At 48.7% G+C, this 25405-nt stretch overlaps 9 protein-coding genes across 9 annotated transcripts; 5 read left to right on the top strand and 4 right to left on the bottom strand.

Moving 5' to 3' along the window:
* Positions 1 to 440: 440 nt before the first annotated feature.
* On the top strand, positions 441 to 788 carry LACBIDRAFT_308560 (uncharacterized protein; the record flags this gene model as incomplete). Its single annotated transcript, XM_001876003.1, has 2 exons — positions 441 to 586; positions 638 to 788. The coding sequence occupies 2 exons, from the start codon at positions 441 to 443 to the stop codon at positions 786 to 788; spliced, it is 297 nt and encodes a 98-aa protein (XP_001876038.1).
* A 957-nt stretch (positions 789 to 1745) lies between these two features.
* On the top strand, positions 1746 to 6529 carry LACBIDRAFT_308559 (uncharacterized protein; the record flags this gene model as incomplete). The annotated part of the gene is made up of 6 exons (XM_001876002.1): positions 1746 to 2796; positions 2856 to 4354; positions 4409 to 4693; positions 4748 to 5543; positions 5594 to 6327; positions 6386 to 6529. 6 exons carry the CDS (start codon positions 1746 to 1748, stop codon positions 6527 to 6529), a joined length of 4509 nt encoding a protein of 1502 aa, XP_001876037.1.
* Positions 6530 to 9076: 2547 nt separating this feature from the next.
* LACBIDRAFT_308558 (uncharacterized protein) lies at positions 9077 to 9369 on the top strand (the record flags this gene model as incomplete). The annotated part of the gene is made up of 1 exon (XM_001876001.1): positions 9077 to 9369. One exon carries the CDS (start codon positions 9077 to 9079, stop codon positions 9236 to 9238), a length of 162 nt encoding a protein of 53 aa, XP_001876036.1. The 3' UTR covers positions 9239 to 9369.
* Positions 9370 to 9621: 252 nt separating this feature from the next.
* LACBIDRAFT_322537 (uncharacterized protein) lies at positions 9622 to 13211 on the bottom strand (the record flags this gene model as incomplete). Its single annotated transcript, XM_001875561.1, has 12 exons — positions 9622 to 9819; positions 9957 to 10706; positions 11006 to 11056; positions 11082 to 11136; positions 11561 to 11646; positions 11697 to 12026; positions 12087 to 12109; positions 12170 to 12417; positions 12473 to 12532; positions 12583 to 12595; positions 12775 to 12936; positions 12995 to 13211. The coding sequence occupies 12 exons, from the start codon at positions 13209 to 13211 to the stop codon at positions 9622 to 9624; spliced, it is 2193 nt and encodes a 730-aa protein (XP_001875596.1).
* A 2266-nt stretch (positions 13212 to 15477) lies between these two features.
* LACBIDRAFT_308556 (uncharacterized protein) lies at positions 15478 to 15699 on the bottom strand (the record flags this gene model as incomplete). The annotated part of the gene is made up of 1 exon (XM_001875560.1): positions 15478 to 15699. The coding sequence occupies one exon, from the start codon at positions 15697 to 15699 to the stop codon at positions 15478 to 15480; it is 222 nt and encodes a 73-aa protein (XP_001875595.1).
* A 24-nt stretch (positions 15700 to 15723) lies between these two features.
* On the bottom strand, positions 15724 to 15900 carry LACBIDRAFT_308555 (uncharacterized protein; the record flags this gene model as incomplete). The annotated part of the gene is made up of 1 exon (XM_001875559.1): positions 15724 to 15900. The coding sequence occupies one exon, from the start codon at positions 15898 to 15900 to the stop codon at positions 15724 to 15726; it is 177 nt and encodes a 58-aa protein (XP_001875594.1).
* A 921-nt stretch (positions 15901 to 16821) lies between these two features.
* On the bottom strand, positions 16822 to 18776 carry LACBIDRAFT_322536 (uncharacterized protein; the record flags this gene model as incomplete). The annotated part of the gene is made up of 8 exons (XM_001875558.1): positions 16822 to 16836; positions 16886 to 17090; positions 17336 to 17505; positions 17735 to 17877; positions 17910 to 18113; positions 18318 to 18379; positions 18428 to 18481; positions 18715 to 18776. The coding sequence occupies 8 exons, from the start codon at positions 18774 to 18776 to the stop codon at positions 16822 to 16824; spliced, it is 915 nt and encodes a 304-aa protein (XP_001875593.1).
* Positions 18777 to 19705: 929 nt separating this feature from the next.
* On the top strand, positions 19706 to 20095 carry LACBIDRAFT_308553 (uncharacterized protein; the record flags this gene model as incomplete). The annotated part of the gene is made up of 2 exons (XM_001876000.1): positions 19706 to 19815; positions 19867 to 20095. 2 exons carry the CDS (start codon positions 19706 to 19708, stop codon positions 20093 to 20095), a joined length of 339 nt encoding a protein of 112 aa, XP_001876035.1.
* A 72-nt stretch (positions 20096 to 20167) lies between these two features.
* LACBIDRAFT_308552 (uncharacterized protein) lies at positions 20168 to 23086 on the top strand (the record flags this gene model as incomplete). Its single annotated transcript, XM_001875999.1, has 13 exons — positions 20168 to 20264; positions 20314 to 20406; positions 20462 to 20553; positions 20611 to 20655; positions 20710 to 20751; positions 20801 to 20857; positions 20910 to 21239; positions 21290 to 21346; positions 21399 to 21575; positions 21624 to 21818; positions 21871 to 22125; positions 22184 to 22597; positions 22652 to 23086. The coding sequence occupies 13 exons, from the start codon at positions 20168 to 20170 to the stop codon at positions 23084 to 23086; spliced, it is 2289 nt and encodes a 762-aa protein (XP_001876034.1).
* Between the last annotated feature and the right edge of the window lie 2319 nt (positions 23087 to 25405).

The raw sequence follows: 25405 nt of genomic DNA, 5'->3' as shown, positions 1-25405 counted from the left end.
CCGTCCGATCACGTCAACGCTGGATATGTTCAAGGTTTCGCACTCGAGCTCGACGCAAACATCTACAGTGGATCCACTGCCCTCCCGATTGGTCCCACGACGAAGTCGCATCACCTCTTGGACTGTGCGTCCTTCTTCCATTCAGTATGGATACCGAAAGTTTACGAAATCTAACAGGTGCTTTCGAGCAATTCGAACAGAAAATGCTTACATGGACCTACATCGCTTTTTCCAGTGTGTATCGACCAAGCTTGCGCCCTTGTTGCAACGATTAAGGCACATGCCCTTCCTGGATTTCTCCGAAATCGTTTCAACGGTTTACTGACCAAATTGGAAGACCAAAAACAGGTGAAGGTTCTTCTTCCCGAACGCGCTGCCGTGCAGGTCTTTCGTCGGCTGCGGCTGAATGGCTGCGTATCGTCCAGCACCAGATGGCAACGATGCAGACAATGATACCGAGGCACGCTCTTCACTCGAGTGTGCACGTCCTCCTCCTCTTCCCCTTCCTTCTTCTTTCAAGACAGAAGCAATGTTCCACGTTCGTTGTACATTCGAGAACAAAGGCGCTATACACGACGATTCGGAGGCAAGTGTTCCACTTTTTTTCAAGGGTGCGCTCAATCTTACAGAATATTAGACTACCTCACAACGTTACCTCAATGAACCCTGGTCTTGTGGTTTTGCCAGGGAATAAAACTTTCAAATTTCTTCAAGCCGACAAATGTGCCAACATACTCCATTCTTCGGTTCGACAAGGGCAGAAACGAGAGCTTACACATGAATTGTGACGAAGCCGTAGAGTCGCTAGCCTTGGCATGGTTACTTCGATCTGGTATGTTTTGCCAACCTCCTTTCTAGCCGTATTGCTCAAAGTTCTTTAGCGCCTCCTGAAATTGTTTCACGAGGGAGCCGTATCTACCAGCTGACCTTTCGGATCGTGCCTTCCTTCCATTTAGTATGGATACGACATTTCACGACGTCGCCTTATCCAGTATGTGTCGCATCTCATCTTTCTGACCTGGCCAATTTACATACTGTTTTGAAGGTCTCAAGAGAACTCTAGCAAGTACTGCCATTGCCAAGGCTGCACCCTTCTCGCAACGACCAACTGCTTCGCGGCACATGCCCTCCGTGAATTTCTCTCACATCGTTCTTATGGTATACTGATCAATCCAAGCTTACGTGCTTGGTTACAACCACTGTCATTGCGACCTCGGGAAGATGTCGTTCCACGTTTCTACCAGCTTTGCTCCTCATGATCCCTGAATGCTCGTGAGCGCGAAAATTCAGCATAGACGTTCTAAGGTCACGATGTCTTACCGTTCGTTTAGGTTAATAAAGCGAAAAATCACTTGAAGCCCTGATTCACCCCCTGGGTTCTTCTATTATCTCATCGTTATGGTTGAATCAACATCCGGCAACTGATCTCGCAATCAGGGAGGGGACCGAGGACGGTATGTGGCTCTATTTAGTGTAGTGGAAGGCATATCATTCAAGACATCCACGGAAACAGGGCCCCCATTCAGGATCTGAGCTGGTAGCATTTGTCCCAGTCAACGTTCGATGGATTCACGATTGGATGATCTTGGCCAGGTTATGGTAAAAATAAATTTGAATAAATTTGGCTCAAAATTGGAACCAAAACGTCATTATGTAAACGCCGCGTGCTGAATATTTGTCGCATATAGGTTGTGATGCTGATCTGATTCAATTCTACTTGACCGGGCTTGTTACCCTCCTGGACCATGGCTGAGCGCTTGTGTCGATGCAGTACCTGCACTGCCAGTTTCCCCGACGGACAAACCATATCCGTCAGAACATTTCAGCGTCACCAGCGTGATGAACGGATGAATAAGGTCTTGGAGGGCGATGCGGAATCAAGCAACGCCTTCATGGCAAACATTCTCCCTGCAACTCCTACAGCCCCCTTTTTTAGCGATCTGTCGCAGCTTCCTCATCATTCACGCCACAATGTTCAAGGAAGCAGGTCGTCGTCTCCACCGCAAAGGAGATTATCCTCATCACGAAGATCTCTCTCTGTGTCACCGACGAGTCGTGATCAGCAGGATAGGGATCTTAGAGCCACATTTCGGCAGATGGAGGACCATTCTAGATTCGGCGCCTTCTTGACCATACCCCCCCGTTCGCCTTCAGATGCTCGTCCTGCTTTAGGTCTAAGGGCACCATCCAGTGCCCCAGGTAGCCGATCATCATCCAGACGGCGGCCATATGACCGGCCTCCCGCCCAATATCACAGTCTTCCGGGGAGCCGTTCATCTTCTCCAGTGCGATCCATACAGAGCCATCAAGAACATCGAAATAGTCGCAGATCACGTGGTCGCTCACCTGTTGAACAAACTTCCCTTTCCTCAGACATACAATCATCCAAGCTGTCCGACCTGCGATCGCTCTTTATAAATACAAGCCTTTCCATCTCCACTCCAGATGACCTTGTGTTTGTGACTCATCCAGTCGCCCTGCCGATGGTGGACATCTCTTCGTACGAACCGCAACCTGACGGGAACGCTAATGTACCCGGCCCGTTGGCCCTTGATCCCGTCCACCCCCTTAACCAAGCATTTCTTCAACTGGAAAATGTGCTCTGTAGCCTCTTCATCATGGCCACGACTGCTTCCTCTGAGGATTTGGATGCTGCGCTGCTAGATCAGTACAAAAACCTTGTGGAGAACCTTTCTTTGGATCTTCGCCGCTTGACCCTTTTCAAGAAACAGGTCTGGATCAAGTATCGCCGTCTTCCTCACATGGTCGTGAATGACTCACTCGTGGTAGATTCAAGTGAGCAATTTTTCTTTCGATTAGAACGGATGGTTCTCAATCCCTGTTTTACGCACAAGGTGTTTATTTTCAGCACCCCCAGTACAAATGGCACCCCATCAAACTTGCTTCCCTCTCACTTGTTTTAGTGATGAACCTCGTTTGCCGGCTTCCGCGCCGCAGCTGCGAACTGATGCTTTCCGGCCTTCGAACGATCATCAGCCTCTTTGGCCCTTACTTCAAGTCTAGTCCGAAGCACCCCTACATAACACACGGTCAACTCCTTGGGGAGATACCCAAGACTCTGACATCCGTCCTGCTTGCTTTTGATATCGAGCCACGAGTCCGTCGCTACATCTGCTGCCCGACATGTTTTGCTCTCTATCCGGCTGTAAAACCGTACCCCGTACGCTGTACAGACAAATACGCCAGCGACAGTCTTGAATGTGGTGCGAAACTCCTCCGCGGACGAAATATCCGTGGTCAGATAGACTTCTCCCCTGTGAAAACATACCTACATCAAGATTTCAAGCAGTGGATGGCCCGCTTTCTTTCTCGGCCGGGAATTGAAGAACTCATCGAAGCCACGACTACAGGAGCGCGGCAAAGAAGCGACGGGCATGTGATACATGGCATCTTACAAGCTGCAGGCCTGCGCAATTTTGCTGGCCCTGATGGAAAGCCGTTCCTTGATGCTCCTCCTGGACAAATCAGATTGGTCTGGAGTTTTTCAGCAGATGCTTTCAACCCGTTTTACAATCGGGAAGCTAAACAGACCGTTTCTTCTACTGGGATCTACCTGGTGTGCAACAACCTCCCAGAAGATATAATGCAACGACCTGAAAACATGTACTTTGTTGGGGCGGCTCCAGGTCCAAAAAAACCTTCCTTGATTGAGTTAAATCATTTTGTTGAATTGATCGTGCAGGATTTCTTAGATTTCTGGATTCCTGGGGTAACTTTCACTCGGACAGCCAAGCATCATGATGGGGTACATACACATGCCGTCATTGTCCCCGTTATCTGTGATGCTTTGGGCGCCCGACAAGCTGTTGGCATGGGTGCTGTCACCTCAAAGTTCTTTTGCACGTTCTGTTACCTTCCGATTCAAAATCTTGAAAACTTTGACAAGGAATCATGGCCTCCACGCGACCTTCAGCGCCATCGGGAGCATGCGAGGATGTGGTTAGAGGCAGATGCTCCTACCCGCGAAGCTCTATTCAAGCACACTGGTATCCGCTGGTCGCCCTTTTTGAAGCTCCCATATTTTGATCCCATTCGCTTCACTGTGATTGACACTATGCATAACCTGTATCTTGGCCTCCTTCAAAGACACTGCCGCGACATTTGGGGGATGAATATTGAATTTGAGGATGGTGATGGCGTTAAGAGACCGAGAGGCTCTATACCTCCCCAACCATCAATCGAAGATATGGAGGAGGGTCGTGTCGCACTCGAGACGGGATTCAAAACGAAATTACGCAATTGCAGCAAACCGGTTCTTTGGTATCTATGTGAGGAACTTGCCTTGCGAAGAGGCGGTAAAAAGGCCGACCTCGTAAAAGCCCTTCTGGACTGGGTGCGCAACTCTCTCTGTTCGCCCTCTTTCATGACTGAATGCAGAAAACAATAGAAAGCTTCAGACAGGGGTAGACCCACGACTGTTGACTTGAGTGCTGTTCTGGTTCCTACGATCACTTCGGTGATTACGCCTGACACTGAAAGGCATCGTCTTATCGCTGCCATACCAACTGCGGAGCTAGAGATGAAGATTGACGAGGCCGAGGAACACTTTTCGAAAGGACGGTCCATTTCCCGCAAGTCGAAGCCTGTTTTAGAAGCCATGTGTCGGCGGAGAAATCTTACGGTTCCAACAAAGCATGTTAAGCAGGACCTGGTGAAATTGTTGATTGATTGGGTATGTTTCTTTGCCTCAATGCTCCTTTCCGAAAGATGCTCAGTTGATATCTAGCGGAATCTCTCGGCAGACGTGACCAGACTGTCTGTGGGAACACAGGATTCCTGGATGTCTAGCTTCAGTTCGACGCAAGCCTCTTCGGCGCCCAGTTTTATTTCGAGACAGGCCTCTTCCACTTCGAGCTTTATTTCATCATCAACCATTACTCAGGCTCCTTCGATGTCCTCACCTCCACATTTTCAAGGCGGCGTTCAGGCAGATAACACAATTCTCAATCTACAGGAGCTCCCCCTTGAAGCAACAGGGCCATTGGGGCCATCTGCTGATGTAATTGAAGCAAAGTCAAAACGTGTGCAGCGGGCGGTGTTGGGAAAGACAGTTTTGACAGCAGTGGGTGAGGACCGTCAGAAAATGGAGCTCCCATCTTGGATCAACCCAGCCCCAGCCCGTGCTGGTTATACCTCACATGGAAAACTCAGTGCAGACCAGTGGCGAACCTACTGCTCGGTCAATCTTCCTGTGACACTCATTCGTCTCTGGGGGAGCAAGAGTAGCGAAACTCGTGAATTCCAAATGCTGACCAACTTCCTCGATCTCGTCACAGCTGTTGAGGTCGGAAGCATGTTAATCACATCCCCTACGCACATCGCCATTTATGAGGAGCATATGCATCGATACCTCAACGTCATGAAGGATCTTTACAAAGAAGTGCCAGTTGTTCCGAACCATCATCTGGCCCTCCACGTATCAGACTTTCTTTCATTCTTCGGACCTACCATCGGTTGGCGAGCATTTACCTTAGAGCGCTTCAACTACCTCCTTCAACGCGTTAACACGAATAAACATTTCGGTGAGTTCCCAATAGCCCAACTTATATAAGAAGACTGACTTGTACTTTAGGGGAGATTGAGATGACGTTCATGAAGTCAATATGCCGCGCAGCCAATTTGGTGTCCCTTCTCGATGACCCAGAAATTCGTAAAATGGTTGGAGACTTGTCTGATGCCTACGCGAGATTCGCAAATGAGGACCAGCGAGGAACGCGCCTTCACGATGCACTCTCCCTTTGGCGTAGAGAACAAGACAAAGGACAGGTAGCCAAGACCAATACAACAGTAGTGCTCCCTGAAGACGTGATCAATGCACTCCTGCTGAAATTGAATATGGAAAGTGCAACCTATCTGCGAAAGACGGGGACCAAGGGTTTAGGCCAATTTTATATCAGTGAACAGGCCTCCTCATGCACCAAAGTTGTCGTCAGAGGCGTCACCTATCAGCCCTATCAATCATCTCCTGGCAACAGCAACATCATGTTCTCTCTTCCTTCGCATAATGATCACCACCCCGGTCGAATTACTCAAATCTTTAACCACTCACGCAAAGTCATAGGCTCTGAAGATTTTTTGGAGGAGACTTTCTTGGTAGTCAGCCCATTGGCACCCTTATCGGCCGCCGTCGCGCAATATGACCCTTATCGCAAATTCCCGCAAGTCGGCGGAATGCTGTTTCAAGCTCAGTACTGCAACAACGTCATCGTTTGCCGTCCGTCCGATATTGTGTGCCACATTCAAAAAACAACTCTGCGTGTGGAAGGGGTTGAGCATGAATGTTTTCATGTGAAGGCCTTGAACCGAGTACGATCTCTTTGCACGTGATCTATCACAATCCGGCTGATATTTTCATTTCTGGTAGCTACAGCAACACTTCGAAATGGAAACTACGGCAGTTACAGTCAACTCGATGGACATAGCTGAAGAAGAAACAGAAGACGCGGAGGGTGAGGATGAAGTGGAGAGCATGGACGTGGATATGGGTGATGGGATGGATCTAGATTAGCGTTGTCTGGTCCTATATGTCGATGACAGTCTGATGCCGGTCAGAATAATCTGTTTCCATTGAAGCGAGAAATGCATACCGTTGTAGTGCCAGGTCCCTTTGCGCGCACCGTACGTTTCGATTTACGAACGTGGTAACTCCGCGACTTCAGCCAAGAAGGCTCACCGGACGACCGAACGCCCAGCCGCCGTTGTGGGAGAAGGGGGTGGATGTGTCCTTCGGTCGCCACGACCCACCCAGATGACATAACCCAGACTTGGACGCCAGCTCGGTGCTTATGCAGAAAGATTTCGCCATCCTTACTGCCGGGGATCATTGGGGGACTTGATATTGGCTCACCAGACGAAGTCTGATACCAAACAGCATCAGCAAAACCTGATTTTCCCACGTAGACAGGCATAGTGCTTCCGCTAATATCATAGTTTCCCATAGTTACACGCCAAGTTTGGCTAGATGCCCTAGCGCTCCACAGCGCTCCACAGCACTGTGTGGGTGTAAGCTTGTGCTATACAGCACTACAGAGACTTGTGCCGTTACTATAGGGTGCTATAGAGGGGCCTCCACTTTCTACCCAGCCCTTATAGGGAGTCAAACTACAAGTATACTAGATTTCAGTAGAAAACACATTCCCTATTGTATATGAATAATTTATGACCAAAATACGCCTGGAATAAGAAGAAAGTACCACACTGTCCAGAGATTGATTGACCTACAAAGATTGCAACAAGAAAGAATATGAAGTATCTTTTGCAAAACATATTCGTCTTTTGTGATTTTTTTTGCGTTGGAAAGTGGTGTTCAAGCCGATTCCAACGCGTCTATTTACGTAGTATTTAGTTCAAAACTCAAATGGCTTTGGACCAATTACTGGTGAAGAATCTGCCTAAAAACGGTAAATGTTATCGGAGGTCGCCTTAAACGTCGAAATATTAGGGGCTCTCAGACCCGTTTTAAAGCTCTGATTTGTGCGTTTCTAACAAGCCCAAAATCGCATGAAACGGAGCAGAACTCATGATGATAATATATATTTCAGATGTCTAATACAGGCCAAATAGTTTATGCTACAGTTTGTGAGGTACTCCAAATTTTTCTACGCCGTAAATTGGATTGCATTCGCGTGAATGAAGCGATTAAAATAAGCCTACATAGAGGCCAAACAGTGTAATACTCGTGAAGTTATAGCTATGAGCTAGCCTAGAAAGTGTAAGTGTGAATTGATGGAAGTCGGTACGGTTGCGGGAAGTCACGTGCCGTGCTCAACTCACATTTTCGAACTTAGACAACTTCAATTGTTACTAAAAAACAGGAAATTTCGGGAAATCATCGAAATAGCGGAAATTTCTGGTAACAACTGCAAATTTCTTGGAAGGCTCGGAAATTGTTCAATAATTTTCCAATATGAATTTTATATTTGCCTGATTACATGGTGCCATCTACAATTGTGAATGCCCACCTCGAATGCCATGCTTTCTGTGAAAGACAGTGACAGGCGATAAACAACTTCAAGTCGCGAGACAATTCGTTCAAGTCCGTTGAAACTCCGACATCATGTGATTATGTTGAACTTTGAATTTCCCAACACGGAAATTCATTGTTCTTCCTTCCCACCACAATGTTCAACTTGTCCTCGACAAACGGTGTCCTCCCTCGTCGAGTTACAGCATCCTCCCTCCCTCGTTGACGAACCGCGTCCCTCGACGAACGGTGTCCTCCCTCGTCCATGAACGGCGTCCTCCCTCCCTTGAAGAACGGCATCCTCCCTCTCTTGAAGAACGGCTTCCTCCCCCCCTTGAAGAATGGCTCCCTGCCTCCCTTGAAGAACAGCTCGCTCCCGTGAAGAATGGTTTCCTCCCTTAAAGAAAAGATCCCTCCCTCATCGACGAATGGCTCCCTCGTCGACAAATGACTCCTCCCTCAACGAATGGCTCCCTCTCTCGGCAAACGGCTCCCTCCCTTGACGAAAGGCTCCCTCTTGACAAACGGCCCCCCTCCCTCGACAAACGGCTCCCCCGATGAACAGTGTCCTCCCTTGATGAACTGCTCCCTCACTCGTCGACGAACGGCATCCTCCCTCCCTTCTTGACGGACGGCGTTTCTCCCTCGACGAATGGTGTCCTCCCTCTCTCGTTGATAAATGGTGTTCCCCCTGCCTTGAAGAACGGCGTCGTCCCTCGCTTGTCGACAAACACATCTTCCCTCTGTTGTCGACGAACGGTGTCCTCCCTACCTCATTGATGAACGGCTCCCTCCCTTGAAGAACGGCGTCCTCCCTCCCTTGTCGACGAATGGCATCCTCCCTCCTTTGAGTCCTCCCTCCTTTGAAGAACGGCTCCGTCCCTCGACGAACAACCGTCCTCCCTTCCTTGTTGGTGAATGGCATCCTCTTAGTATCTTTAATACTTGATACTCTGATTCCATAAATTTGATATACTGCAGTCATTACTATGTAGAATATTAGGATATCTTGTATAATGTAGTAGTGCAGACAATAAACTTATTTTTTCGTAACACCAGTTCTGTGTAAAAATCATACAATATGGTATTAAAATGAGCAGAATGTATGCCCCCCCTCTAGGAATCTGCAGACCCCAGGGGTTGCTACTGAGGGCTGCAGATCTGCTCCGTAATTCTAGGGAGCACTATGAAGTGGCTATGTGTTTCTATGAATGGCTGCAGATCTGCTCTGAGATTCTAGGGAGTGCTGTGTAGTGGCTGTGCGTTTCTATGTAGAGCTGCATAGAACGCGCAGGTGACTGTAAAGGTGATACCCCTTTCTATGGTGCTATGGCACTACACAGCCCTGCCACGTGCTGCCTAGCTCACCCAGGTTTTGCTGATGAGTGCTGCCAGATTCATCGTGGAACAAACGCTCTTTCTTTACAAGAGTCTGATGATTAGGGACCTGCCATAATGTTCAGTTAGACTTAGTGCGTAAGGGTATGAAATTGAAAACAACCGGCATGTCAACTATTGGGAGCTGTTGAGGTTGGGGAGGACTATCAGGGGGGGTCGTCAAGGGGGATGTTGTGGGCTGAGGGTGAATTAAGCGAAATCTGGGTGGCATCTCCGGGTTCGAGAACATTGGTGATGTATCAGCCGGTGAGGAAGCTGGGCCGTGATTTGTATTCAAACCATGTAGATGTTTCGGAGCGGAACCAGGAAAATGAGAAGGTACAGGGGACAACAAAGTGCTTGCGGGAGGAGAGGTAAGTTCTCCCAGCACCTCTGCGCCTCCGTTGGTTTCGGGACGCGTAAGAGTAGGCATAAGAGTAGGTGACGTGGTTACGACTCTGAGAGATGAAATATGGTTACAATTCAGGCAGGTTGTTGAGCTGTCAGGAATGTCACGATGCAACGGCAAGGGCGGTGAGTTCACGCTTTCGGAAAGAGAGACTGTGGGCTGGCTTCTTCGTGACGTACCACTCACATCCTCCAGGTTACCAGTTTGTCGCTGAACACCCCCAGTGAGATTGGCCGATTGAGAATCAGTCTGTAACTGAGTCGTGGTAGGGCGTTGGGAAACAGCGGGAGCAGCGGTAGGGGGTTGGAGAGTAGCTTTAGGCTGATGAGGACCGACATGTGGAGAAGCGATGGGGAGTTGTGAACGAGCAGCAGAAAGAGGTTGAGGGAGACTCTGAGAAAGAACAGTGCCTTCTTGATCGCAAGCCGAGCGGCGCGTCCCAAGAGGCAAATTACTGTTACCACCTCGCGTAGCTTTGAAATTCCCTGGACGGCCAGTTGGTTGTGCCAGAACCGGATCATTGATGTTATCGGGTCTATGGCAACTAGACCCAACTGCTGTGCGAGCAGGTTGTGCGGGAGAACGCAGTGACGAAGTTGAAATGTTGGGTGGAGAAGGCGAAAGACCGTGGATGTCAGCGCCGCGATGCCGAACGACAGGCTTCGTGCGAGCTGAAGTTTCTTTAAAGCCTGCAGTTGTGTTTTCCGGTAATTCACTATCCGCTAAAGGCACATGTTGCCTGTCAGCGACTATCGGTTCGACTTTCAACATAGAATTGCTGGATGAAGCATGGGGCTTCTCGATGGCGATGTGCTGGGTCTTCTGCAGTGATTCGTTGCAAGTCGATTGGTGCGGAGATCGAGAAGCCAATTTCTCTGAGCCGACGCTAGAACTTCTCCTTCGTAGGGAATACCGTCGTCGGTCGTTGGACTTCACCTGGTTAAGCAATGTGGGTTAAAATTGTTGTGAAAGGTAACTGGAAATGGACATGCTTGAGTGGCTCCACGCAAGAGATGAGTGGCTATCCGACGAATTTGCAGGTCCATGCTGCGAGGATCTGGGGGACCTGGTTGCCGTGCATAACGACGCCGATTGGTACTTGATTTGCGCTGCCATTGTAGAAAATCAGAGTGAGCCACCGGTATGGACAGCAAGTGCAGAAACAGGACGGACAGGGAGGGGTGGCATATCTGGGCAGATAAATTATGGTAAGACGGGAGTAGCTTTCAGCTCACTATATGAGATACATGAGCTTGAGCTTGAGGCCTAAGGCTGAGGGCTAAGGGCTGAGTACTGAGCACTAAGTCTTACTACTGGCGTAATTATAACAAGTTGACCAGTCTTTGTTACCTCATACATCAGCGGTCTGGAACGGTCCGGTTCATCAACAATGAGTTATTATGTACAGCCTTACCAGACTCAACGCAAACTCGACGCCACTGCCATGAGATTTTGCTAATTGGACCAGTTTTGAGGGACACCTTATCTCCAAAACGAGAAGGAGGCAGCCAAGGAAGATAAATGAGAGAATAAACATTTTCGTAATCGTTCGACCTGCGACGATTGCGAATCCACCCCACAAATCGTCACGAATCTCAAGCTACACGATCCTCTCACAGTTGTAGTTTTGGTCAAATGGAATTGAATTTCTATGTGAAAGACCCGAGATACATTGGCGCGTCGCATCCATAATTCATGAAGTAAAGTAAGAGATGGTAGAACCAATTGCTGTCATTGCGCTAGCGGTGTATGAGTACTCATCAATGGTAGGGCGGAAGGTAAAAACTGACTTTTGTAACCATTGGCAAAGGGAATGCCAATTCTCGCCAAGGAGGAGCTGAATTTGCTGAGCTCGCCAAAGGGGGGCGGGATTGACCTGAAATTAGAATTGATATAGCAACCTCCAAATTTTTCGGAGCAACATACGAAAGAAGTGATTTTTCGAGGGAATCCAATAGCAAGGAGAGAGAGAAGGAGCAATATGATCAACGCGGCGTGACGCCGTGTTCCACAAAAACAATAATATCTGTGGGTGGCCGAATCGCCCTTGGGTAAAATCACCGTGGTTTGCTGGGGTGGGTCATGATCAATAGTATCGTCATCCGGGCTGGGCTGGGCTTGACTGGGATGATTGTCATCATTCGGTTCGTCTACCACCGCCATCCATAATTTGACATAAGTTGAGGGGCCTTTTTCGGAAGAAGCAGTGGCAATAATATGTTGTCGGGATATGCCGTCTGCAGAAACTGTATAAGCCTGCAAGTGAAAAGCCAACAGAAAAAGAGATTTAAAATGAAATGACAAAATCCGACATACCACAGTCTGTATCATGTCCCACGCTACACACGTGATCAAGTTGTAAATAAAAACGCGGATTGTAGTGGACCCAAAGCACGTACAATCATGGTGAAGATCAGCAGTCATGTCGCCACTCAAGATGTTCACTACCTTGACAGCGCCGTTCGCTGTACCCAAGACAGCCTCTACATCCGCGTGGACAAAGCTCAAAGAGAGCGAAACGTTCTCGACATTGTGCGCTGGCAGGGTGCGTAGATACTGCTGAGTATCCAAACAATAGACATCGAAACCATCAAAGAGGTTTGAGCACACTAGATAGGTTCCAGAGGCGTTGATTGCCGATCGACCACTGGAGAGGCAACGTAGATAGAGATCCCCAGACAAGTAGTAGTAATGCAACGTACATTCGAAAAGAATGAGGCTTTATCCGCCACTCTTGTTGGTGTGATTCAATATTCCAACAGCTGTTCGCTAGTAAGAAGAATTAAACTTGTAAAGTTTTGATTTATTTCACCGAATGCCGTGTTCTAGGTAAGTAATCAGGAGGCTCTGTCCTGATTTCAGGAAATCGATTGAACGAACTTCTGGAGTTGGTGAGGGCCGTTGAAGCGAGACCCATTCAGCTCCAACAGATGAACATTGAGTCCAGGTAGACACTAATGACGTCGTCGGGGAAAGGATGCAAGACGAGATGATGTCGACTTACCTTCGCTACGTTGAGATTCAAGGTCAAATAATTCCACTGTATCTCCCGCGGCAACAGCCAGCTTTTTATTGTGAAGCGCTATGGACTGTATTTGCGCATTGGAATTCACGGCCAGCTTGTAGCCTACAAGTTTAGCCTTTGACAAACCATTAGATTCAATACCTGATTATAAAGAACGGCCATACGGGTAGAAATTGATGGATACTCCCATCTACCATACCAACAAAAATTATCGTTCCGTTGAGGGCCCAGATGAGGCTGGTGATAGGGGCCAAAAAGGTTGCTCCCCCGCACTGTGACCCACTCTTCGTGTTGAAAATGACAAGAACACCGTCTTCATCGCCACTGGCAAGGAATTTACCGTCAAGTGAAAAGGCAAGCGTGTTGACGGAGTTTTTGTGAGATGCGGTGAAGGTATAAACGCAAGAGTATTTCATTCAGGTCGCGAATGGTTGATGAGTGTACTGAGGTGAAGAGCAACCTGCACAAAGAAACTAAGTACAATTCAAAGCGAACACGTGAAACAAACGGATCTCACGACGTTCCAGATTTGATGTGTCCCTCACCTCCTTCTAAAGTGCCAAACCGTACTGTAAATTATGCATGTCAGATGTCTGCTATTTTATTGTCCATGTCATGTTATGTAATTGAGCTCAAGCCAACTTGCCCAAAACTCAGCTTGCCTTCGCTTGCCCGAGTTGTGCCGCTTATGTAAGGCTAATCTGCTAGGGATCAAGATGATGGATCTCGGTCGTCAATCGTTGAATGGGTAACCTGAACGATATTTTAGTGTGCAGCGCCTGTGATGCCGTCCTGCTTGGCGAGGACGAACTCATTTGCCTCCCTTGTTCTGGGCGTACGTTGGCAGACATTTCACATTTATAAAAAAACGTTAACCAACTGGTTAGATGATTTGGTTTGCGGCCGATGCAGCCAGGAAGCCTATCCTCAGCCACCCGCCAGACCTCAATGCCCCGTCTGCAAAGAAAGCCTATCACAGGGCACTGCAACTGGAGTGAAAGTTTTTTGGCCTCGCTTGGAGTTCTCGGACGTTGATGAAGAACGGTTGAAGGAGCTCAATAAGTTCAATCATGATAATTCGTTGATGCTTATAAGGATCTAACTGAACTCATTGCACCCTCAGCAACCTAGAGTTCCAAGGGCTGAAGGAAGAGCTGGAGCAGCTAAAGGAAAAAAACCAAGCACTTGCCATCCGGTTAGAGGCTCTGCACTACGAGAAGTCTGGAAATCAGGAAGTGATTGAACAAGATGCGGAATTGATCAACGCTTTCGCATCAAGCGCAGACAGGCTGCGACAAACGATTGCAGAAACAAAAAGGCGGGGAGAGTCGGTGAAGGCTGTGAACTCTAGATTGCAAAAAAAAATCAATGACTTGAAACAGGAGGTTTGATCGTGATTCTCATGATTTTGTGTTGCATTTTGAAGGTGTTTCCGCAGATATACCCGCAAGCATCGGGATCAGTGAGGCATCAGGGTTGAGAGAAAGGATGCGGGATTTAAGGCTGCAACGTAAATCATCGCAGATTTGATTTGAGGCATCATGATTTGTATTGGACATGAACCGTTTTGATGAAAGTAATTATTGATATCGGGGACATCCCGTCGTGGGTCACGGTTTTGCCCTCCAGGTCTTTTTCCCCAACCAACGTAGCATCTGAAATGAAAGGAGAGGTTTGGGGCGATCTTGAGCTCTTCGGTTATTTGGACGGTGCTAGGGCCAATTTCAGACCTGTCGAGCGGTACCATAGATTCGTCTTGTTCGGGTGGTGAGTCGTCGGGGACTGAGCATCATCATAGACGGGATTAGCCAAGTATCTGGAGTCGGCAACACGAGAAATTAGAAGCCCAGAAGTCGTGGATATGCCCTTGCTGCGTGCTACAATAGCATCTAGAGGTTCCCTCCGTCTACTGTTTGCAACGACAGTACAAATGCCACGGAAGACCTTAAATGTTTTGTTGCACTCAGGTTTTGCAGCATAGCAGATTCAACAGAGGCCACTCCTACAGTCACACTTAATGAAATGGTGGATTTCGAGGGATTGGATCCGAGGACTCATCTCAAAGTACTTCTCTCAACTTACCTCTGGTCACCGCAGTAGAGATACCGTGGAGGTATCAATCAATTGGTCTGACCGATTTCCGAACCATTTCAATCCCTATTAATGCGATCCTTCAGCTTCGGAAACCTAATCTAGATGCTTGTGAGCACGAACCGTTGTCCCTATGCTAGGCCAAGCTTTCGAATCCACCATGAGCTGGCGGCAGCAAAGAGGTATTGACAACCAGCCTGCTTGCATTGACGTGCGCTAGCGTATCATGTCGCGGAACTTCCTGGCGAGTCGTTGACAGTGTTTTAGCCGGCTATTCGCAAGGTGCTGGTAACGGGCACTTGACATCTAGATGGCGCACACAACTCGTCTCGCTATAGTGTATACCCGTATACCTCGCAACGAATAAGGGACTTCCTGTCTTGCATTGTCAAGCCCTCGTGAGGGACGACAGGATGTTGAATATCAGAAGGATGTGCTCTGGGCAATAAACTCATTGGCGAAAGGGGGGACATTGCTTAAAACTGAGGCAGTATGAGGAGTGACATCTAAAGTGACAACGAACTATGCTGAAGGAAGCAAAGTATGGCAGCGAGGGCGCCCTCTCGAACGTGTAGCAGAAACATCCACCCACTAAGTCACAGAGCGTCCGACATTGTTGGAGGAGTCCTTGTTTTGCGGTTTCGGAAGAACGTTCCGCCAAAGGACGAGTAGTTTTAGTCGGCAAAAGTGAGGGGGGACGAAATTGGGACCCAAAGATATGAGGGAGGCGATGAATGTCCATGCAATTTCTACCTCAATATCTCCGATCTTGAAGCCATACTCTGCAACAAGCTTCAATAGCTGAGTGGCCATATCTGGTAACTTGACGATAACATCTTAGAAAACGTATAGCGGACGTTGTGGAATCGCTGAAACGAGAGCTGCAAGACCGGACCCGTGCCCTCTCAGTATCGATGACAAATTCCGCTGCAGTTTGTCCATCAGAATCAAAATCGTCTGGGGCAGGCGGAGAGAAGCATGTGAAGGCGTTGACAGCATCCACATGAACACCATGACTAGGATGGGAGAGGAGGGTGACCAGCGGCTCGGAAAGAGCATTCTATACGGAATGTGACTGCTTTGAGAACAACAACAAGAACGAAAGAGGATGGAGCCATCTGGCCTGGAATCATCGCAAGCCAACGTCCGGAGTTGGCCAGATCCTGAATCGGCGTGATTTTGACCTTGTTCACTCAACATGCGAACTCGAATCAAGTCTCGTATCAGAATCACAACCAGTTTTCAGGTGAGCAAAACGTCATGGCGGCTAGCGTTCCTTGGGCTAATGCTAACGAATTGAGATGGGCGACGATGCCAGAAAAAGTTGTGCGAGGTCGGTGGCACCAGATTTGCCGTTTTGAGTGGGGTGACGGTGAGGATGTGGTAGTAGGCGCTGTTAGCGATCTGAAAAACGTGCGGGGGAAGTCTGATGAGTCCCGGTACTCTGTAGCGTGTTTGTACGGCATGGAATCCGAATTTGGGGGGAGTATTTGTGGCGCTGAGGGCGACGAGGCTAGAGAGTCGTGGATATCTCGCGAGAACAGATGACGATGATGTCGTCTGAAATGAGAGAGGTCTGCGAGGTCGGATTTGCCGTTTTGAGTGGGGTGACGGTGAGGTTGTAGGTGGTGAGTTAAGACCTGTAGGTACATGGACGTGCATCTTGCTAGAATCCTTGTCCAATGCGTCCGACCAGATTCATCAGAGCGCCCTTCAGCGTCAGCCTCAACCACGACGGGAAAGCTGATGTTCACGAAAATGTTGGTAAGTATGTTGTAGGGTGCGGTTAGATACATTATTAACATACCTTTTGTCAGAACCTTTCCGTTTGAATATTTTTGAAGCGCATGGTACCGCTGATTACTGTACTATGATGCGTAACATCCCATCCTATTTATTGACTTGACCGGTCTCAAGGTAGTAGAGTATGTATGTCTATTTCGCTGTCACCTAAGATGGCGGTAAGATTCGAACAAGGGAATGCAGGAAAGCGTCTTACCTCTCCGCTCCATAGAAGGTCGTACTCGTACGCCCGAAATGTCTTGCGTGTATCTGCGCCAAATTTCGCCGCTCGCCCAGCCTTGTACATGTGAAGGTAGAAGATGGAGCGGTTGGACTTCATGTCGAAGGCCCAGGCTGTCCAGTGCTCGCCTTCCTTCCGACCTTTTGCCATGGGACGGTGATCCGAATTGTGAAGGGAATCACTATAACCACCATAAGCGGAAATACAGAGAAGAAACGAGAGAAATGAACGCACTGGATTAAAACCCGCCAATCGCGGATGCCAAAAATTCTATCCACCTTAGTTTTGTTGGTATACATTGTGTCGTAAGCCAACGACAACGCCATGTGTCGACGGCTTTTGATTGACTGAAGGATATAGATTTGGAGTAACATGAGCAGAGTATGGCAGAGTTGATCGTGTCTTGCGATCCTATTGATTACTTACATAATTACCTGCAAGCGAAGACCTTCTGCAGCGCTCAACGGGATGACCCAATCGGACGAGTGGTTGGCTTGCAGAACCCAGGGAAGTCCGAGACGACTGACGACACGATGCAAGAGCAGCTCCCGGAGAACTCCTCTTAGAGTGTGCGTCTTGAGAAGAATAGTCACGGACTACGGATGGCAAAGTCAAATAGGACGCAGTCTCGCGAATTACTGTCCCTCGGTTTGACAAATTGGGTAACTGCCTTCTTGATGGGCTTGTCCCTTGAGAACATTGCGGTCATCGTAATCTTTTGATAAAGTGAATGAAAACAAGACACCGGTTGCTGAGAGATGTACTATTTCAGCACTGATCTTGGAAGATCGGTGAAAGCTCCGACGCCACGACGCCATTTTCCACCTTTTGGCTGCAATCCGGGATCAGCTGCTGCATCAGCGTCTTCAGCTCTCCAGCCTGCTTCTTCGTTACTATCGGCTCATCATGTCGCATGTGCAGAGTCGTCATGCTACAAGGTCGGTCAATCGGCTGGGCACCGACTTGATCTACGCGGTGCATGTCAGCAAAAACGGCGTACAGGGGGGGGATTGGGGGATAACGAACAATGTTGAAACATTCCTGTCATTCACTTTTGGCGGGCCCCCATTGCAATAGAGGGAAAGCGAGGAGCGCGGAGTTGCATGCCGAGGTCTGCGACGCCGCCGGGAGAACTCTGGAGGGTTGGGGCTGTTGTGAGCAGAAGCCCATTCATGAGTAGAGTACGGGCGAGAATCACGATGCACTGGGTCGGGTGGCAAGGAGACAATAGTGGGACATTTTTTTTCAAGCAGGGGCAGCAACCTGAACAGACCCACATCAGCCATTCATGTCCGTCAAATAAAATGCCGGACAAACGTTATGTAACTCTCGTCGCACATCTCTCACTACTCTCTCTACTTTCCGCGCTCCCTCAACTTTGACTTGCATGCGCTGAATCGTGCCATACCTTCACCTTCGACATCGAACGCCGGCTTCGCAATTCCTTTATTTATGAACAGCGTTGGACCACTAGATGAAATTAGTGTTTCGTTCTCTCTACGGTTGTGCAAAACGCACCTTTCCATCTGATCCCAAGAGTTCCGCAAGGACGAGGTAACCCCTCCGTCGGCACTACAAGATTCGGTCGGTGGAAACTATGATCGCAATTAGCTTTGCAATGAACACATTCTTAGGACAAGCCACCCGACAAGATCGTTATGAACAGCATGCACCACTGTGATAGATAAGCCCTCCGTCGCAGATATAAGATTCGGTCCAGGCCATGATCGTAACCGCGGCCTTGTCCTTAATAGTGGCCTTGGTCATTGGTGGCCTTAATTTTCGTCCTGGTCGTCGTTGCGTACGAAAAAATAGAAGATGTAGCTAGTGTCATGTACAGAGTTCGCCGAGGGGCGGGTCTAGTCATTGTGGATTGGCTTTGGAAATAAACACAACCAAATAATACTTACCTCCTTCCTCCGACCTCATTCCATACCAAACACGAAACTTCATAGGCGCTCCGCGGCGGAGCTGTTCTTCTGATCGTCTCATGAGAGATGAAGCCCATGCCACCCAATTCTCTTTACTCCATTGCCTTTTTTTGCAACGCCAATCTATGACTGGTGATTGTTAACCAGTGGCTGCTACATCATATACTTATGTTGCCCTCTAACTTCTAAGTCTTCAGGTATACTTATGACTACTAAGGTCGCTCTTTATTATCCCTCATGAGGCTATCAATTACCCTTGCGCTCCCTTGCGTCACTTGACATCCAACCTGCCGGTGCCTGAGATTTCGTGAAACAAAGATCTCACCACGAGAACTGACACGAGGCTTCAAGGGTCAAGGCTTTGTCATTCGCCAATCGCTGACGATTGACTGCTGATTGCTAACCAGATATCTAGGTTGTCGTCGAACGCTCACCTCTTGACGATGTGCCAGGTTATGGAGCTCGGCCCATGATGATTACCTCTGGCATCAATGCGGGACAAGAGATGCACTCAGAGAGAGATATGATCTACGTCGTTAGCTCGGTACGGCTCGCGAGAAGCTGGACGCGGAGACAATCACGCATGGGTTTTTGCGCGACGAACTTACACTGCTGAAGCGTAACATTCGCCTCCTGATTGATTACATTTCTTGGCGACTTCTGATATTGTTTGAATTTCTTTCAGAGACGCCAATTCCCCTTGCGTCACTTGACATCCAACCTGCCGGTGCCTGAGATTTCGTGAAACAAAGATCTCACCACGAGAACTGAAATGAGGCTTTGATCAAGGGTCAAGGCTTTGTCATTCGCCAATCACTGACGATTGACTGCTGATTGCTAATCAGATATCTCTCACCTCTTGACGATGCGCCAAGTTGATCGAGTTCGGCCCTTGATGATTACCTCTGGCATAAATGCGAGGACTTTTGCTGTACTTTTATGTAGGTGGCTGCTCATGAAGCTCGAGGACGGCGAGTATGTTGTTCTCCTTGACTACCTCAGGATGATGCTCAAACAGTTTCGCAGAGGTAGGTTCGCCCGCTTGCGTTTTTTACATCGCGCGACCAGAGAGTTGCTCGGAGCTGTCCGGAGATGCGAACCATCCAACCTGGGCCTCAGGCCTCAAAATCCGGCTTTTGGTGATCATGATATATTACATAATAATGCTAAACACCAATTGCCGTCCCATGCGGCATATCTCTTTGTTTCCGTCCAACATGCAGGCCCTTTATACGCACTGTGCGATTTCAGTTAGGGTCCGGCTTCGGAGGATACACTGTAGAGTGGCTCTCATTCTCCTTCCAATCATATCTTTCAAAGGATCCCTATGTCGCAGCCACGTAGGGAGAGACCTCGCGAACTAGGCCCATACCCGCGTTCACGCGTCGATGTCTCACAACGACAGGTCCTGCACAATCAGCGCCGTGCGTTTACCTTTTTCGTTATCAGCTTGGACGTTGACACCTTTTCCAGTTCGTTTATTTGAAGAAGTGAATCCGTGGAGATTTGCAACGACTTCCACCGTGGATGCGGAAGACGCGGATCGCACGAGTGACCGTACTGTTCGTAAGTATGATAGTATCGTCATCTTCACTGTAATTCATTGACATTGGACCCCAAGGAGGCGAATCTAGCCCAACACCGTCAGCCTCTAGCACTGGGGAAGAGGTACAACCTGGCCCCGCAATGCTTGAGGCCAATCAGGTTGCACAGGTGTGTGCGGCGTCTTATCAAAATCAACCGCTTTCCTCTTACCGCGCGAATGATTAGATTTGGCATCTCCGATCGTCGACCTCGATAGGCGGCGGCCAAACAGTGAGCATTCTGAGCCCCTAGTCTTTTTTTGGAGAAAATTACTGACTGAGTTAGGTGGATAACTATTCTTCTATGCACCCGCAGGATAATGCCGTGGTCAGTACCATTTTACACTTCCTCATCTAGGTTGATAACATTGAAGCAGGTGGATGATCACTCCTACTTGAACCATCATTACTCAGGCGAAGATGATCAACGAGAAGTATAACTCTACCGTAATTTGGCAAAGAAAGGTCTCTAAATTGAAGATTTAGATTTTCGTTCCGGCTTCAATGCCACTATTAGTTTCCTATGATAGCGCAGAGGAGTCCGACCAGGACGCTATCGACGATACACACATGGAAGGCCAGAGCAATACCACGAGCGTCGACCCCTCCATACCTGTCCACTTGGCCTCAACCTCGTCTGGTGACACAGCAATGGACGACCAGGTCAGCCACCGCATGCGTCCCTCCACCACGATGCCGGCCGACGGCTCGCAAAGGTCGCTCTATCCGATGTCCGGGGCGCCCACTCATTTCCCTTTGAGACCAGCAACTTGGTTAAACCAAGCACCTGTTTTACACTCGCAGAATAACACAAGAGTCGGTACTATTTCCCATTTCCTCGTGTAGGTTGATTAACATTGCAGCAGGCGGACAATTATTCGTACTTAAATCACCAGTACCTAGACGAAGAAGACGAAGGAGAAGTATGTTTCTATCATAATTTCAAACAAAAGCTCTCTAAGTGCAAGATTGCAGAACATTCTTCCACATTCCACGCCTCTAGTTTTTTATGAAAGCCTCGATGAATCCGAACACGACACCGTCGACGGTCTAATCGCGGAAGGGCAGAGCAGCATCTCTGACGTCAGCCACTTTGAGGACGACACAGCTATGGTGGACTCAATCGCCACCGAAAGCATCAATCGAGGCCCGGTTTGTTAATACCTCATATACTGAAACCCTGCGCTGATAGCCATCTAGCCTATTCTAACCACGCCAAACCCCATAGCTTTCCTTCCGAGTAGCGGAGACGAAGACGACGATGGAGAAGCTGGAAACGGGGAACAAGATACCAACGCAAGCGAAAATCGATCTGGCAGGCCTGCAGGCCCTCAATCTCTCCCGACGAACGATCAAGTGCATGGTGGGCGAAGCAATGATGCACATCTTTACCAGGTCTGAAACCTGCCTTCTTTGATAGCCAATCCTTTCTAATCGTAAAACGAAGGCCGCCTCCTATGCCGATGTGCTTTCGCTTACCAATTGCGTCCAAGAGCTTAGCCGTGGCATCAACACCACCAACGAGCTTCTGCGCGGCAGCAACATAGACCGATTCCGACATTCAAACGCCCCAGGGGCCGGGGAGGAAGGGGACGATGGTCATGATGGGGACGACGAAGGCCTCATGCGTCCCAGACGCACCACTAACGTTAGGCTGCGTGGATTGCCACGACGCCGTGGTGCTCGCAAGAACAACTTTGCAGTGAGTATACAATGTTGCAAGAAAAGTACTTTTTTTCGTTTACAACATTTGTTTGAAGCGTGAAGTCCGTCTCCATACCAACGTGCTTCTCAGCAAGCATTTTCCACCCTCCCAACTTCCGGAAAATATGAAAGACTTCCATCTTTCATACACGGACTTTATGCTAGTACAGCCCTCTGACAACACGATTCGCGACTGGAACCCATCTCTCGGCCGGGCCTGTACGGCGGACGATTTTCGGCCCGATTTCTACTCTTCCCCGAAGAGTAGTTGGAACAAATCTGTAACGGAAGTTTTCGTCGAAAGCTTCCTTGATGCGGACACATTCAGTTCTCATGACGTTGCGGCCGTTCGGCGTGCATTTGGGGCACGATTAAAGTCACTCCGAAGGTCCATGAACGTCGCCAGAATGTCGCACAGCGATTACTTGGATCTCCAAGCGAAAGCCAGGAGAGACGAAAGAAAACGCACTGTGAGTTATCCTTTTATCTAGATGCCAATGGGCTCACATGCGGACAACTGGCAGCTTTTCTCGAGGCGCATCAATGCAGCTATTGAGTTACCCGAACTCGCCGGAGAGCATGTTCATATCCTTCAACGCCTTGGCGTGGATGGGATGAGCACAGACGAGTCGGACCATGAACTCATTGGGACCGGGATTCCTCAATTCCGCATACGTAAGAAGGGATGGAGGGATGAGCGACTTGGCGTATGGCTTCGCAAATTCGATGCTTTACATCGCTTTCGTCGCTTCGCACCGATTAGGCGTGCTGGACCAGGTGCGCAACCTCGTATTCGACTCATATCCAACGTATCCTCCACTCGCCCTCCCGTACCTGGCCTCCCATTCAATGCGTATAATGCAAATTGGCTCCAACATCTTCCTTCATGGGGAGCAACTGATCTTGAAGTTGATTCTCGGAGATACTGTTTTCAGTTCAACCCTCAAGCAGAGCAGTGAGTCTCGCCTCTTTTGTAGTTGAAGATGTACTCAAAAGGCATGCAGCGTTGTCTTGGAAAATAGTGGCCGGTTAGATACCATTGGTCACTACCCTTGAACTCCAGCAACGCCATCATTGATCGTGGTATGCGCAATTTATCGTAGACAAAGATTACAAAAGACCTATCATAATAAACAAGTGATTTCGCTCCTTCGTTGCAAACAGTGCATGTAGACTAGCGATGACGTGTATGAGGGATCATGGAGTCGCTGGAAATAAACACAACCAAATGATATAAACCTCCCGTCTTCCAAGTCCAAGTACGAATTTGACTGGTGCTGGGCTGTTTCTCCGACCGTCGATGATCGATGAAGGTGAAGCCCGTACCGTCCAATTCTCTTTGGTCCATTGCACTTTTTGCAAAACCAATCCTCGACTGGTGATTGTCTACCTCAAGTTAACCTGGCTGCTACATGTAACATCATATACGGTGCCCCGGTCTTCTAGGACACTCTTCATGATCCGTCATGAGGTCTAACCAATTACCCTTGCGTACTTTAAGTGGCACGAGGCGTCGAGACCTCAAGGTGAAGGCTTTGTCATTCGCCAATCACTAATGATTGACTGCTGACTGCTAACCACTGGCAGTCATCGTCGAACGCTGATCGCTGTCCTTCTGTGTATGCGATCGACATAATATTTACAAATCACGAAGCGCAACAGGCGTCCGCTGCCATCAACGGACCATCGTTTATTCTGGAGGTACCCTACATTCCTCATTATCTAAAACTGACTCGTTGACAGGTACATAAATATCATGCGAATACTCCAGTCAACGTACCTGCCTGATCGCATTGTGTCTGAGGGGTTGGACGACTACCACTTCCGACGTACCGCAATATTAATACAGAAGGCTGGTAAGTAACGCCTCTGACATCTTCACGCTGTCAAACTATTCAAGAGAAAGAAACCGCACCCTACTGCACTGCACAATAGGGTGCAAGGGGACGACGACGACGACGAGGAGAATCGGTGCAAGGAAGCACGACATAGTGTGTAAACGCACACTGGGCCTAGTGAGGCCTCAGCGCTCAGCGCTCGGCGCTCGCAAGTGCACATGCTAGCCGCCAACGGCTCACTGGCGCTCAAGCGCTCACTGCTCATTCATGCCCAAGCTTCATAATTAGCCGAACCACTACACTGTAGGCTGTCATTCTACTGTCAATTTACATTGGTGCATAGAATACGAACCACATGAAAATGAAAAGGTCTGGTTGGTGGGATGCAAATAACCTGGGGGAAAATGTCAATTTCTAGCATAGGTACCACGAATATCCCCTACACCGAATCTTGTATGCCCAGGCAGGGGTTCCACGGCCTTACGCTCCTTCTTACGAGCTTCCTCAGCTGCAGGTCAGCGTTTCCATGGCCATTGATTCAGGGATAATATTCGATGCCCTCTGTCCTCGTTGCTGACCTGGTCTTTGTGCAGCAATCTGTGGGGCGGTGTGGACTGATTGACTGCCTCCTTGAGGCAGCTCTCGACCTTTTTTGTGAGTGGTATCTGTCCTCCTATCGCTTCGTTGCTGACAACGCCCGTTTCGTAAAGATGTTGAGGTCGTCTCTTCCACAGACCGTGGAAACACGCAAAGTTCACGAACTTAATCATTCCTCTGTTCACACTGCGCTTGGAATATCTAGTTCATATTGGCTGTGACCGGGGAAATCTAACTTTAATGTTCGTATCGTATTCATAACATTAACTTGAAACTATATATGCAGTACGGGCATTTGAACGCTGTAAACTGGTGCATAAACCACTAAACACATGAAAAAGCGGATGATAACTTCTGGTTGGTGGGATGCAGAGAAGCTGGGGCCAAATGTCAGTTTGTAGGCTTGTAAAAGAGTCGGAATGAAATACAAACTTCTAGTAAAGATCAGTACCAGATCTCGGATGGTAACTCATTCTTGACCTCTGCAGTGACAGGTGCGAACTGTGAATCGACAAGGAATCTGTGATGGCCCAACATATGTATCGGCCATATGACACAACAGGGGTTTGGCGTACCGCTGAAGAGCAACCTTGGCTCGATTTCTGTCTGCAAGCCCAGCAAGCCCAACGAAAGGCAAATTCTTCCCGTATTTCATGACGAGAAGAGATCCATGCCATTCATGATCGAAATCGATATCTTGCAAAGCCCGGTTGCGTGGAAGACCTTCACCAGTTTGAGTCACAACAAGGTACTTGTGTCTAACTCCCATGTTGTCGGCAACTGCGACAGTGCATTGATGGAGGGGGGCGTCTCTTCCCAGGACCACCTCGAAGCAGGGAAAGC

Source organism: Laccaria bicolor, genomic scaffold, assembly GCF_000143565.1.
Source record: "Laccaria bicolor S238N-H82 LACBIscaffold_3 genomic scaffold, whole genome shotgun sequence".
In the NCBI taxonomy this organism is placed as follows: domain Eukaryota; kingdom Fungi; phylum Basidiomycota; class Agaricomycetes; order Agaricales; family Hydnangiaceae; genus Laccaria; species Laccaria bicolor.
The sequence above is the reverse complement of the archived record's forward strand: the minus strand, read 5'-3'. Positions and strand labels throughout refer to the sequence as shown.